At 50.9% G+C, this 15,101-nt stretch overlaps 1 protein-coding gene across 6 annotated transcripts in view; it reads left to right on the plus strand.

Annotated features, from left to right (window-relative positions):
- Positions 1 to 15,101, plus strand: part of CDK6 (cyclin dependent kinase 6) — a 159,780-nt gene that overhangs the window by 93,196 nt on the left and 51,483 nt on the right. For all 6 annotated transcript variants that reach the window (XM_064166901.1, XM_064166904.1, XM_064166905.1 and 3 more), the window contains one exon: positions 2,635 to 2,802. In XM_064166901.1, the coding sequence (XP_064022971.1) occupies positions 2,635 to 2,802 (168 nt within the window). The remainder of the gene's footprint in view (positions 1 to 2,634; positions 2,803 to 15,101) is intronic.

Consider the following 15,101-nt stretch of genomic DNA (forward strand, 5'->3'; position numbering starts at 1 on the left):
GGCAGGAGGTGTCCCTGCCCATGGCAGGGGGTTGCAGTTATGTGATCTTTAAGGTCCCTCCCCAGTCAAGCCACTCTATGATTCTGTGACTTCTAATCTTGGTTACCTTACTACTTATTGGAGGTGTTCCTGCTGACTGTCCCTGGACAAGATGAGCTTTGAGGGTCCCTTCCACCCCAGTGAAATCACTCAGTGCAGTCTGTGAGAGCTTTCTCCTGAGAGAGGAAACATGGCACAAGGGCAGGGATCTGCCTTTTACTGTGTGCCACCACTTTGCCTGAGCAGCTGCAGGGAGAAGAGCATCCTGCAGCTCCACAGGTTGTGGCAAATGGCTCCTCCAGCCCCAGCATCACAGCCTGGCATTCTAGATGGGCTGGGAGGAGGCTGCCAGCCCAGTGTGAGGACAAGGTTTAAAGAGGGGATCACTGCATTTAAGAGGGAGTCCACTCCATTATTGCTAATGCCTCTGGGATTCAGTGTACCAACATGAATCATCTTCTGCTATTCATGTATCTGCACTGTGTAACTCCTCAGGAATGCCATTGTTTTTTTGGCATTAATGGATGTTGACTCTGCTACAGAGTATCACCAGAGAAGGGCTGTAATTATCCTGCTGCAAAAAGAAACAGGCCCCAGAGCATGTAAAAAACTCTTTAAACTTTCAATTCAGCATGTTTAAAAATCACCCTTTAAAATGAAAGCAGTTGGGTGATTGGGAGGTCCTGGGAGCACCAGAGAGCAGCCTGAGTGTGCTGGCAGAGGAAATAGAGCACCTTCCTTTTCACCAGAGAGCAGCCTGAGTGTGCTGGCAGAGGAAGTGCAGCACCTTCCTTTTCACCAGAGAGCAGCCTGAGTGTGCTGGCAGAGGAAATGCAGCACCTTCCTTTTCACCACTTTCCATAGAATCACTGCAGAGCTCAGGCTGGAGGAGACCTCAGAGCTCCTCTGCTCCAGCCTCCCCACCATGCTCAGGGCCTCATCCAGCCTGGCCTGCAGCACCCCCAGGCAGGAGGCAGCCACAGCCTCCCTGGGCAGCCTGGGCCAGGCTCTCACCACCCTCACACTCAACAACTTCTGCCTCAGCTCCACTCTCCCCCTGCTCTGCCTCAGCTCCAAACCATTGCCCTTGGCCTGGCTCAGAGCCCCTCAGCACAAGTCCCTCTGCAGCCTTCCTGCAGGATGCCCTCAGGCACTGGCAGCAGCTCTGAGGTGCCCCTGGAGCCTTCATCAGTTGCACCCCCCAGCTCCCTCAGCCTGTGCTCAGGGCAGAGCTGCTGCAGCCCTGGGAGCATCTTGGTGGCCTCCTCTGGCCTCACTCCACAACTCTGGGTCCTTCTTATGATGTTGTCCTTTTCCTTCCTACTATCTTTGAAACTTAGCTTTTCTCATAGGCTTCAGCAGCACATCTCCTTTCTGTGGTGAGAGCTTCAGTAACTTAGATTCATCTTTGGAGTGCTGTGGGGGAAGGAGAAGATAAACCAATTCCCATTTGTTTTACCTGTGTCTGGAGCAAGACTCTGAACTGAGGACAGTGTTTGCAGCTTGCAGCTAGCAAAGCAGAACTGTGTTTGCTGTGCTTAAGGCAGGAAGTTGAAACAAACCCAGCATCTGTTGTAGGCAAAACCCCATCCCTGATGTGTTTGGTGACTGCAGGAATGAGTTTACATACTTGATAGATGAGTAGGATGCAGAAACATCACCCAGAAGGGACTCACCAGGGTCTAATGACTAATCCTTAAGTTGCTTCATTTGTTTTCCTCTTTTATCTGCTGTTATGTCTACCTGCAGTAACAAAACTCAGGTCCAGATTCAGCACAACCACTAACTTCATGCTTAAGATAATGACAGCTTCAGTGTTCCTGATGTGTTGTTTGCATCAAGAGAGGTCCAAAGACTCCTGGGATTTAATTGGAACTGTAGGAGCCCTGAGTGAGCAGATAGGACATGTTTCAATTCTGCTACAGCCTGAAGCTGTAGTCCTGGCTCTCCCTGCAAAAGGGAACTGTGTCAGCACAAGATGGTTTTGTCTGGGAGGTGCAGAGCCTGTTCTATCATAGAATCAAGCAGGGTGGAAGAGAGCTCCAAGCTCAGCCAGACCAACCTAGCACCCAGCCCTGCCCAACCAACCAGACCATGGTACTAAGTGCCCCAGCCAGGCTTGGCTTCAACACCTCCAGGCACAGCCACTCCACCACCTCCCTGGGCAGCCCATTCCAATGCCAATCACTCTCTCTGCCAACAACTTCCTCCTCACATCCAGCCTGAACCTGCCCTGGCACAGCCTGAGTCTGTGTCCCCTTGTTCTGTTGCTGGGTGCCTGGCAGAAGAGCCCAACCCCACCTGGCTACAGCCTCCCTTCAGGTAGTTGTGGAGAGCAGTGAGGTCTGCCCTGAGCCTCTTCTTCAGTCAAGCTCAGATAATCCAACTAGAACCAAAGTTCCTTGCTAAGGACACCTGCTCAGCTCGCCTGACTCTGGCAGCATCCTGCCCACTGTCTGTTAGTAGTTGGCTTTATCTCCTCTGAACCTATTGAGGTCAATATATATCAAATCAGCTTTGCAGGTTATGGCCAGGAGCTTCCTATTTGCCACCTTGCCTTGCTAATTGCCATCATGACTTCTACTTTCTGTTCAGGACATGATGCTTCAGCTGTTTCGGGGCCTGGACTTCCTGCATTCACACCGTGTGGTGCACCGGGACCTGAAGCCCCAGAACATCCTGGTCACCAGCAGTGGGCAGATCAAGTTGGCTGACTTTGGCCTGGCTCGAATCTACAGCTTCCAGATGGCTCTTACCTCGGTGGTAAGTTTCTGGGGGCTTTCCCTCCCCTCCCCTTTTGAATGCAGCACTGTGGGCTTTACTGTCTGTGTGGCTGGGGCTTTGTCCTGTGTTAGGATGATGCTTCTAGAACCATCTCTCTGGTCAGGTTCCAACACAACTACTGCACAGCCAGGAGTGAAGTTGCTGGGTTGTAAAAGTAATCAGTTAGAATCATAGAATGGTTTAGGTTGGAAGGGACCTCAAAGATTATCCAGTTTCAATCCCCCTCCCACTAGAACAGGTTGCTCAAGGACTCATCTAACCTGGTCCTGAACACCTCCAGGCAGGTTGTGGAGTAAGGAAAGTCCCAGGTTTGCTTGGGAGGTCCCTTGAAGCAGGGCCAGTGCAGGCAGCACATTGCATGCTCTATCACCCTGATCAATAGAAAGGCTCTGCAGCATTTCCTTCTGCAGAGGAGCTTGGTGTAAGATAAACTGCAAGAATCATCTGTTGAAGTATCAGATCTTTCCCAAGATGTGTCTTCATTCAGCGCTCACAAAGCAGCTCCTCAGGATGGGACAAAACTGAGCTTGCCAGGAAAGTGACCCAGCACAGTCTGCTCCAGCCCAAGTGCTGCAGTGGAGACTTCAAAGCAGCCTCTCTCTCAGAGCTGCCTATTTCCACGGAGCCCTTCTGGCAGATCAATTGTCTGGGCATGCTGCTGTCATCTAAAGCAACCTCTCCATGCTTCTGGTGGTGAATGAATAAAGATCCCAAGTCCTGTTGCGCAGGCTGGGGGGGGACAGGAGATTCCAGCTGTGGTCAGGCTGAGAACTGGGACAGGTCTGAAATAGGAGCAGCAGAGAGGAGGAGGTTGGGCAGGGGTGTCTTAGCTGGCGAGCCAGAGGGCAAGTTTTGGTTTCCTACAAAGTCAGCCTCTGTGGCCAGTGGTGGTCTTGGGCCCTGGGGAGGTTTTGAATAGTCTTTGTGATAGCAGAGAGGCTCCCCAGGATGGAGGAGGTGCACTGATGTAACTGTACAGCCTGAGAGCTAAACCTAATGAACTGTGACCTTCTTTTTCCCCTGGTGTATTGTTTTATGCCTTCCTTTTTACAAACCTCCACTCAGTTTTGGGACTTGCTGCACATCAGAAGGGCAAACACATCCCTTCCTCTGCTGCTTCTGCTCAGCCCAGCTGACAGCACCACAGATCCTGTGTCAGTGAATCATTTCAGATGACACCAGCATTTATTGGAGTGTATCTCCAGGGTGAAAACTTTCCACCCCTTCCTGGCAATCCCTTCAGCATGTCACATCATGCAGGAACGTGGATTTCATTTTGTTGGTGTAGTAGCAAGGGAGCATAAAACTGTGGGTAACTGGGATTACTTTAGAGGAATTGGCACAGAAATGAGTTACAGCAGCAAGAAGAAGATAGCAAACCTCCTTCCCAAGAGGAAGCAGAGCTTCTCTGCTGTCTGGCCACTGCTGCTCTGGCATCTTCTACCAAGTGCCACCTGGTAGTAAGTAATGTGCATGGCAGCTCTCTCTGAATTCTGTCTGTGGTGACTCCCGTGCAAGAGCCTGTCTGAGCCCTTCTTACAAGGGCTTCTAGTGATAGGATGAGAGGGAAGGGATTGAAACTTGAGGAGGGGAGATTAGGGCTGGAGATCAGGGAGAAATTCTTGACAGTGAGGGTGAGGAGGCACTGGCACAGGCTGCCCAGGGAGGCTGTGGACATCCCCTCCCTGGGGGTGTTCAAGGCCAGGCTGCATGAGGCCTGGAGCCAGCTGGGCTGGTGGGAGGTGTCCCTGCCCATGGCAGGGGGTTGGAACTGGGAGATCTTCAAGGTCTTTTCCAACCCAAACCATTCTATAAATCTATGAATCTGAGAGTTGAGAGCACAGTCAAAGTTTAACTTCTTTTGCTTTGTCTTGGGTTTAGGGTTTGGGATTTTTCCTTTTTTGTCCTGTGTTTTTTTATGGCCACTTACTCCTGTGCTAGTGCTGCACAGCCTTTGGAAGGGTCCCTTCCCAGCTTTCTGGTGGGCCCCTTCAGGCACTATAAGGCAGCTGTAAAGCTCTCTGGAGCCTTCTCTTCTCCAGGCTGAAGAAGCCAAACTCTCTCAGCCTGTCTTTGTAGGTCCTGCAGCCTCCTGATTATGTTGGTAGCCTCCTCTAGACCTCCTTCTTGTGTTGAGGGCCCCAGAGCTGGAGGGGCCTGACTGCAGGTGAGGTCTCACTGGAGACTTCATTCTTGTGTTAGGTTATCTTCAGCAGATCTGGAGTCTGCTGCAGTACAGCTTTAACCTGGGATGCATTCGTTGGGTAGCCCTAAATGAACCTGATTCAGCAGTGGATTTAGAGCTCACAGATAACATCAGCCATGGGAGCAGAGCTATGCAAATGAAGCAAGCAGCTGCCTCTGGTGCATCACTGCTAAAGTCTGGGCTGTCTTAAGAAGTGCCCTGATGGAACCAGTACAGTGACATTAGATTTTATCTCCCACATCATTTGGTACAAGCATAAATCCTTCTCCCTCTGCCAAGTGGAAGTGCTGCTGTGGTATTGCTGTCTACAGCTCCCTGAAGGGAGGCTGTAGCCAGGTGGAGTTGGGCTCTGCTACCAGGCACCCAGCACCAGAACAAGGGGACACAGCCTCAAGCTGTGCCAGGGCAGGTCTAGGCTGGATGTGAGGAGGAAGTTGTTGGCAGAGAGAGTGATTGGCATTGGAATGGGCTGCCTAGGGAGGTGGTGGAGTGGCTGTGCCTGGAGGTGTTGCAGCCAAGCCTGGCTGGGGCACTTAGTGCCATGGTCTGGTTGATTGGCCAGGGCTGGGTGCTAGGTTGGGCTGGCTGAGCCTGGAGCTCTCTTCCAACCTGCTTGATTCTATGATTCTGTCCTGTGATACACTGTTGAGAGGAACCACATCACCTTCCCTCTGAGCCCTGACATCTCCACTTCTTTCCTCATGGTGCTCTTCTCCAGTCCACCCAAATGTCGCTGGAATGGAAAATGAGTCACAGACAGGCATCAGGGGGTGCAAATATGTGCTGCTGAGCTTGTTAGTGCTGCTGCTGAAAGGCTGTGGCTAGTTAGGAATGCAGGGTGATGAAACTGCTTGGGTTATTTGAGGAAAATCTCTCTTCCTCTGACAGAGAAGTTCTGCATCTCTCTGGCTTTGTGCAGGAACCAGGGAATTCCTCTGATATTTCAACATCTGGGTAGCTGAAGGAACCTTTATTGCATCCTCCCAAACATCCTACAGGAAAGTTATTTCCTTCACATCAAACAAGTCATTTATCTCCAGAGCCATCCTGAGAACAAGAATCCTGGTGGACACATTACAGTAAAGTCTGCAGCTGACTGGAAACACCCAGGAGGTGTTTGCTTTGACTTCCTTCAGAGCCTTGATAGTGGGAGGAAGTTGTTGGCAGAGAGAGTGATTGGCATTGGAATGGGCTGCCCAGGGAGGTGGTGGAGTGGCTGTGCCTGGAGGTGTTGCAGCCAAGCCTGGCTGGGGCACTTAGTGCCATGGTCTGGTTGGTTGGGCAGGGCTGGGTGCAAGGTTGGGCTGGATGAGCTTGGAGCTCTCTTCTAACCTGCTTGATTCTATGATTCTGTGATTCTGTGATTGTATGATTCTGTGATTCTCTGCTCACCAAGAGGGCTCAGATTTAGAGAGTAATAAGTGAAAAAGCCCAAGGTGGCCAATGTCAGAGTGAGCAAAGGGCAGGACACAAATACACACGGACAATGGAGACCTGAGAACCCTAGAATGGTTTGTCTTGGAGAGGGCCTTAAAGATCACCCAGTTCCAACCTCCCTGCCATGGGCAGGGACACTTCATACTATCCCAGAATACTCAAGGCCTCAGACAGCCTGGCCTTGGACACTGTCAAGGATTCTCCATGACTCCTCTGGGCAACCTGTTCCAGTGCCTCACCACCCTCCTGGGGAGGAATTTCTCCTTGTCTGGAGAGGCTGTGGAGGCTCCAAGCCTGGCAGTGTTCAAAGGCAGGTTGGTTGGGGCCTTGAGCAAGCTGGGCTGGCAGGAGGTGTCCCTGCCCATTGCAAGGGGCTTGGAACTGGATGAGCTTTCAGGTCTCTTCCAACACAGCCCATTCTAGGGGTCTGTGATTTTCATGGGGGTTAGCAGATTCAAATCACTGCCTGCCCACATGAGTGAGAGCACTGACACACAGGGGTGGGGGGAGAAGAAATATGGAGTCATTCACTCCATGGACATCACAGTCCTGGATTTGTTGGAATCAGTTATGCAAGCACTGCTGAGTCTTCAGTTGAAGTCTTCGGGTGACTAAACTACCTCAAAGGCAGAAATGTTCTATCAAAACTTCCCAACCCCTGCTGACTTCCACTGTTTGGAAGGTGAGAGATGAACCAGGAGTGGTTCATTTACTGCTTTACCTTCATCCAACTTCAACAAGCCCTCTAAGGGTGTCCACATCAGTGTTCAAAGTGATTTTTACCCTCAGAGTGCCAAGGCCTGAGTTCAGGGCTCTGCACTGCTCCTCCACAGCTGATGCCACAACTCACCCTGGAGACCTGTCAAGAATGCAGGGAATGCAGCCCTCTGCTCTGATCCAGAACCATATCATGAACCATGAAACTTCTATCTTTTAATCTTGCAGAGCAAGTCAATGATTTCACAGTAAACATGCACACTGGCTCCACAGGAGAGCATTCTCTGTGCTGCAAAACTCCTTGTCAGAGCTGCAGCCACCAGAATATGCCTCAAGTGATGACAGAGGTAGCCCATGCTGAGCTGAGAAGGTTTTGCAGCCCTGGTGCAGCCTTGCAGAGTAAATTTAGCTTGGGCTGGGGGAAAAAATGGGGAAGGATCTGACTGTGAGGGCACTCCCTAGCAGTAAAAAAAGGCTGTTTCTGCTGGGCTGGAGCAAAGGTTGGCTGTGTGAACTACCAAAGGGTAATGGCAGCAGGAGATAATTAGGAAGAGTAAGAATCAGCTTTCAGCTCTCAGAAATGGAGCAGTTTCCATTGCTGGAGACTCTGGATCATTGCATCAGAATCATTAAGGTTGGAGAAGGACTTTAAGATCATCAACTCCAACCATAACCTAGCTACCATGACCACTAAACTATATCCTGGAGCACCACATTCACAGTTTCTTCAGCACCTCCAGGGATGGGGACTCCACCTCCCAGCCTGCTCCAACCTCTCACCACTCTCTCAGTAAATATTTCTTTCCTGATGTCCAGTCTAAACCTCCCCTGGCACAACTCAAACCCATTTCCTCTTGTCCTGCCACTGATTATTCGGGAAAGAGACCAACAGCAGCCTCACTCCAACCTCCTTTCAGGCAGTCCCCACTCCCCAGAAATTAATCTACTTATTCTTTGAGCTCTTTGCACTTTGGGCTGCAGTTAACTTCTGCCCTGTAAGAAGAGCTCTGTATTTTGTTCTGAATTTGACCTCCTCTTCATTCTGCTTTTGTGAGGCATTCCCTTCTCATCTCTGGGGAAAAACTGGGGTGTGATCTTGCAACAGTACAGTTCCACTGGTGCAAGAAAAATCTGCTCAGTGCAACTGGACCTTCACATGCTGATGTGAAGATAAAAGGGATCTCCTCTCCTCTCCTCTCCTCTCCTCTCCTCTCCTCTCCTCTCCTCTCCTCTCCTCTCCTCTCCTCTCCTCTCCTCTCCTCTCCTCTCCTCTCCTCTCCTCTCCTCTCCTCTCCTCTCCTCTCCTCTCCTCTCCTCTCCTCTCCTCTCCTCTCCTCTCCTCTCCTCTCCTCTCCTCTCCTCTCCTCTCCTCTCCTCTCCTCTCCTCTCCTCTCCTCTCCTCTCCTCTCCTCTCCTCTCCTCTCCTCTCCTCTCCTCTCCTCTCCTCTCCTCTCCTCTCCTCTCCTCTCCTCATCACAGAATGCATTGCTTGGAAGGAACCTCTAAAGGTCATCTAGTCCAACCCAACTGCAGTGAGCAGAAACATCCCCAACTAGATCAGGTTGCTCAGAGCTCCATCCTTTTGCTTCACCAAAGACATACTGAAGATACTACTACTAGGAATGATATTGTAGATACTGTCAGTAATGGTAGAGATATTGTAAATGCCATTAGTAATGGTACAGATACTATAGATCCTGGCAGTAATGGCATAGATACAGTAGATACTCGTAGTAGATAATTATAGTAATGGTGCAGATATTATAGATACTGGTAGTAATGGCACAGATACAGCAGATATTGGTAGTAGATAATGGTAGCAATGGTGCAGATACAGTAGATACTGGTAGTAGTGGTGCAGATACTGTAGATACTGGTAGTAGTGGACTCTGTATACAAAAGTCTGGCCAATGGAATTGAGGCTGCAGAAGAACTGAGTTTATAAGGAGCAGGTTGTGCTTCATCTGCTGAAAAGGGAGGGGAGAAGGTTACAAAAGGGAGAGAGAAAGGCAGAAAATTCCTGCTGTGTGTTTTCTCTGCAGTCTAACAGAGCATCCTGCCATTGTGTGCCTGCTCTTCTATCCTCTGCCTTCAGATACCAGCCTCTGTGCTGCTTTTCTGTTGATTTAAGCAGGGCTGTTTTCACATCACCTCCCAGAGATAATGGAGTTGGGGTGGATTGTAAAAACAGTTGGGTTGTTTGACAAGAGCTCTCTCCCTGTCTATTTACAAAGCTGTTCCCAAATCATTTCAGACCGTCCCGAAAGGCTCAGCTACAGCCCCAGGATGTGCTGTTATCAGAGCACGCAGGGTGAGTGGGCATGGGCCTCCTGTTTGTGCTTGGATGTGAGACAGGCAGAGGAGGAGGAGCAGAGGCAATCATAGAATCATAGAATCAAGCAGGGTGGAAGAGAGCTCCAAGCTCAGCCAGCCCAACCTAGCACCCAGCCCTGGCCAACCAACCAGACCATGGCACTAAGTGCCCCAGCCAGCCTTGGCTTCAACACCTCCAGCCACGGCCACTCCACCACCTCCCTGGGCAGCCCATTCCAATGCCAATCACTCTCTCTGACAACAACTTCCTCCTAACATCCAGCCTAGACCTGCCCTAACACAGCTTGAGGCTGTGTCCCCTTCTTCTGTTGCTGGGTGCCTGGCAGCAGAGCCCAACCCCACCTGGCTACAGCCTCCCTTCAGGCAGCTGCAGACAGCAATGAGCTCTGCCCTGAGCCTCCTCTTCTGCTGCAGGCTGCACACCCCCAGCTCCCTCAGCCTCTCCTCACAGGGCTGTGCTCCAGGCCCCTCACCAACTGTGTCAGTGCCATGCTCTCCTGAGAGCTCCTGCTGCTCCAGCAGCAAAGCAGCTTTCTGGACACTGCTGTGGAAAGGCTCTGAGGGCTTAGTATACACCAAACTTGAGTCAGTGACGCATTTTTGCAGGGGTGGGGGAGTATCCACTGATGCTGTCTATGCACTGACCAAAGGCCTGATGGGGAAGGCATTTTTGGGTGGAAATTCCCTTGTAGAGATACCCTTGAGGAAAGTTACTGCAGCCTGACAGTATTTATACAGTCATAGACTGGTTTGAGTTGGGAGGGACCTCTGCATGTCCTCTAGTTCAGCCTCTCTGCAGAAAGTAGTGAAAACTCTAATGGGATCAGGTTGCTCCGAGCCCCATCAAGCCTCTCCTGGAATGAGCTTCCACCACCTCCCTGGGCAACCTGTTGCAGTGTTCCACCACTCTCAGAGTGAAGAGCTTCTTCCTAAGGTCCAATCTAAATCTGCTCTGCTTTACTTTCAAACTATATTGTCCCTTCTCTGTTGTGCATCCCTTTAGGAACAGTTCTTCCCCAGCTCTCCTGGAGCTACCTTTCAGGTACTGGAAGGCTGCTCTAAGGCCACTTTAAAGTACTTGTCTGGTGTTGCTGGTGTGGAACTGTAGAGCTCTCCAGCAGAAGAGTTGTGAAGGCATCCAGTGCTGCTGGGAATCAGGCAGGATTGTTCTCTGTTATGTAATTTCCAGTGTTTTGCCCATGGTAACTTGAGCTGTGCCAAGAAATAGGGATTCCAGCACTTCCCATGAGAGCCTGGTCCAAAACCTCTGTAATGATCACTCTCAGAAAGTTCCCTTGATGTCCAGCCTTCAATTTCCCATTCTTAATTTAACTCCATTCTGGGCTTTGTCATTCTGTGCTGAATGGTAGCAGATGGCCAAGGCCTTGTAGCTGGCTCCCTGCACTAGAGACAGCAATTAGGCATTGCTGTGGACACTGAGCCCTTCCAAACGTGGAAGGATCAGTCCTTTGATAAACAGTGTGAGTGTGATTGTCCTGGGCTGCCCAGATTTCAGGCAGTTACAGGACACTGATGGATAGAGCTAGATTTCTCCAGGCTTCCTATCATCTGGAGCTAACTGGATAAATACAGAGGGAATTGTGTTATAAAAGAATTAGTGAGTGACAAGGAGAAGTCCTCAGCTTGGGGGATCTTGCAGTGAGCTTGATGCTGAGCTGCATAGACCCCAGGTGGGCTGTGAGCCACTCTGTAGGTGCCAGAGAAGAGCAGATGGAAATTTAGGCTGCTACATGGAGGAGATTTTATTAGAAATAAGAAAACATTGATGCAAGAGAAATGAATGGGTCAGACCTTGTCTCAAATGCTCTGAGCTCTTCAGTTTCTCTGTGGTTAGGAGATGATTTTGGACAAGAACAGGCATGGGAAAGGGCAGGATTCTGTCAAGGATCAAGGCAAGAAGAGCCTGACTTCATTTAACAAAATGAATCATGAGAGGGGGTACAATTTAAATCTGAGATCATCAGGATGGACACCTCCCTGGGCAGCCCATTCCAATGCCAGTCACTCTCTGGGAAGAACTTCCTCCAAACATCCAGCCAAGACCTCCCCTGGCACAGATGAGACTGAGTCCCCTTGTTCTGTTGCTGGCTGCCTGGCAGCAGAGCCCAACCCCACCTGGCTACAGCCTCCCTTCAGGCAGCTACAGACAGCAATGAGCTCTGCCCTGAGCCTCCTCTGCTGCAGGCTGCACCCCCCCAGCTCCCTCAGCCTCTCCTCACAGGGCTGTGCTCCAGGCCCCTCCCCAGCCTTGCTGCTCTTCTCTGGACACCTTCCAGCACCTCAACATCTCTCTGCGATGGAGGAGCTCAGAACTGGACAGAGCACTCCAGGTGTGGCCTGAGCAGTGCTGAGCACAGGGGCACAAGAACCTCTCTTGTCCTGCTGCCCACACTGCTCCTGAGCCAGCCCAGGATGCCATTGGCTCTGCTGCCCACCTGGGCACACTGCTGCCTCCTGTTCAGCTATTATCTTCCAGCACCCCCAGGTCCCTCTCTGCCTGGCTGCTCTCAGCCACTCTGTCCCCAGCCTGTGGTGCTGCTTGGGGTTGTGGCTGAAGTGTAGAACTCTGCACTTGGCCTTGGTAAATCTCAGCCTCTGCCCACCCACCCAGCCTGGCCAGGTCCCTCTGCAGGGCTCTCCTACCCTCCAACAGCTCCACAGCTGCTCCTAGCTTGGTGTCATCTGCAAACTTACTGATCCTGGACTTGATCCCCTGGTCCAGAGCATCAATAAAGATATTGAACAGGACTGTGCCCAGCACTGATCCCTGGGGCACACTGCTAGTGACAGCTGCCAGCTGGATGTGGCACCATTCACCACCACTCTCTGGGCCTGGCCTTTTAGCCAGTTCTTGACCTATTTCAGAGTGAACCTGTCCAAGCCAGGAGCTGCCAGCTGTGCCAGGAGCTTGTTGTGGCAGACAGTGTCAAAGGCTTTGCTGCAGTCCAGGTAGACTCCATCCACTGTTGCAGTAAGTCGTAGCAGCTCGTACTTCAGCTGGTGTAAATCAGCATGGCTTCATCCAGCCGAGCAAATACACAAGGCAAGCAAGAGGCTCTGCCTTTAACTCAACAGTGAACATTTTGCCTTTGCTTTCTTCTTATTTTGTGTTTAAATTGTGCCCTTGATTGTCTTTTTTGTTTCCTCTTCCGCTGTCTGGTGCCGCTCAGACACTATTGCCTGGAGATGAATGGGGCTGTTGAAGTTCCTGAAGCCACAGCTGGCACAGTGCAGATTCAGTGCTCCTAAGCTAGGGAGAGATTTAAGTCGTCTGTGACACCAGAGCCACCCTGCACCTTATGCCATTTGAACAGCAGAGGAATTAAATAAGGAGGGGCCTGTGCCATGGTATCAGTTCTTGTGGGAAAATATGCTTCAGTGACTTACTGGCACTGGGCTTGGAATGTGGCATTTGAAAGTACCTTTTTACAGTGGGAAAGAATTTGGTCAAGAGTAAACAGTCTGACCTTGTTAAATGGACCAAAGGCTGGGCATAAGTTAGTTCCAGAAAACTGGGGGTTAGCTGCCTGTGCAAATGGAAATACAAATCACTTCATAAAAAGTGCAGCTGGGCTTTCTAGGGAAAAAATCCTGGAGGTGGGAAAGAAAAAGTGGGATTCAGCTGCAGACTTGCCTGGGTTGGGGGAAGCTGGCTGTGAGCTTTAGACGTGGTTTGAACTGCCAGTTTCAGAAGGTGTTAAAAGCAGAGGGTCAGACACTGTAGGCAGATGAATCCCAGTCATGGCTGGGGGCAGTGCAGAGCTTCCCACAGAAATCAAGGCCATTGGCATTGCCACTGGTGTCTGGAAGTGCCCAAACCCTGAGCTGGTGGTAAAGCTGAATTGCAGCTTGGCTGTAAAGCTTGGTACCTCCAGGCAGAGTCACTTGGCTAGCAAGGGCACTGTGACACTAATGAGGAAGAAGAACTGGGGGGGAAGACAGCTGCTCCGGCTTGGTTCACATCCACTGATGGCAAACTTGGTTCTAATCCACTGATCCCAGTCTTGGTTCTAATTCACTGATGGCAAACTTGGTTCTAATCCACTGATCCCAGTCTTGGTTCTAATTCACTGATGGCAAACTTGGTTCTAATCCACTGATCCCAGTCTTGGTTCTAATTCACTGATCCCAGTCTTGGTTCTAATTCACTGATAGCAAACTTGGTTCTAATTCACTGATCCCAGTCTTGGTTCTAATTCACTAAGGGCAAACTTGGTTCTAATTCACTGATTCCAGTCTTGATTCAAATTTACTAATGGCAAACTTGGTTCTAATTCACTGGTTCCAATCTTGGTTCAAATTCACTGATGGCAAACTTGAGGGATTCTGATCATGGCTCACATTCACTGATTCCAGTCTTGGTTGAAATTCCCTGATGGCAGACTTGGTTCAGGTGGAGTGGGGCAAAGCAGCACATTGTTCCTGCAGGAAGTCCTAGCTCCACAGCAGTTGCTGGAAACATCCATGGCTGTTTTCATGTCATTGTGGCCAGGCTTTCATCCCAGGTTTCCAGATTCTGTTGGAAAAATGCAGACACTTTCTCTGAGCAAATGTTGAGGCTGCTTTGGAGGAGTGGAGCAGTCAGGGAACAGCAGTGACCTTTGGGAATCGTCTTGGTGTAAGTGCCTGTGCGCTTCGCGGGCTTTGGCCACGCGGTTCTCACGGGTACTGCACAGAGCCATCAAACCACTGTGGTTGAAAGACTGTTGGCATCACCCAGCCCAGCCATTCTCTAACCCTGCCAGGCTGAGGCTGCCCATGGAGGTGGTGGAGTCGCCCACCTGGATGTGTTTAAGGTGTGGCCTGAGCAGTGCTGAGTCCAGGGACAGAATAAGCTCCCTTGTGCTGCTGGCCACACTGCTCCTGAGCCAGGCCAGGATGCCAGTGGCTTAGGGACATGGTGTAAGGTGAGTCGTGTAGAGTCCATTTCTGGGTTGAGCTTGGTGATCCTGAGAGGCTTTGCCAGCCTGCATGTTTCAGTGATTCTGTGGTTAGCAGATGGAGCTGTGTAAAAAGCAGTGTGAGGTAAAACAAGGGAGATGAAGAGAAAAAGAAGTGTTCACATCAGGTAGACTCAAATGAAAAGTGAGAACTGTGCCCGCTGGGAAGTCAGCAGTTGGAGTGAGGAATCTGTGTCAAGCCAGGGCAGAAGGAAGCCTCTCAGTGCAGAGATGGTTTGCAGGTTCCTGCAGTCAGTGCAAACACCTCCTGAACTCCGCCGGAGCTTCCTGCCCTGCGCCTCGCTCCGCGTTGTGTTTACAGCATCAGCGATGTATTTACCCTGCCCAGGGCTCGGGAGGCCCCGGGCGGGGTGCAGCTCCCACCCCGCCGGGAGCAGGCTGCGCAGTGCCTATGTATAGTCAGGGCTGATGGATGGAGCTGTCGCTGCCGGGCAGGCCTGCGCGCAGGGACCGAGCCCCTCCTGCCGCCTTGCACATCCCCACCAGTTCACAGAAAAGCAAGAACAGCTCTTCCTGGAATTCACTGCGGTGCTGCCCAGGCTTTGCTTAGCCTTTTGCTTTCTCTGGGTGACTTCTTTAACTTTCTGTGTGCTCATTCTCAT

This window comes from Pogoniulus pusillus, chromosome 28, assembly GCF_015220805.1.
Source record: "Pogoniulus pusillus isolate bPogPus1 chromosome 28, bPogPus1.pri, whole genome shotgun sequence".
NCBI lineage: Eukaryota > Metazoa > Chordata > Aves > Piciformes > Lybiidae > Pogoniulus > Pogoniulus pusillus.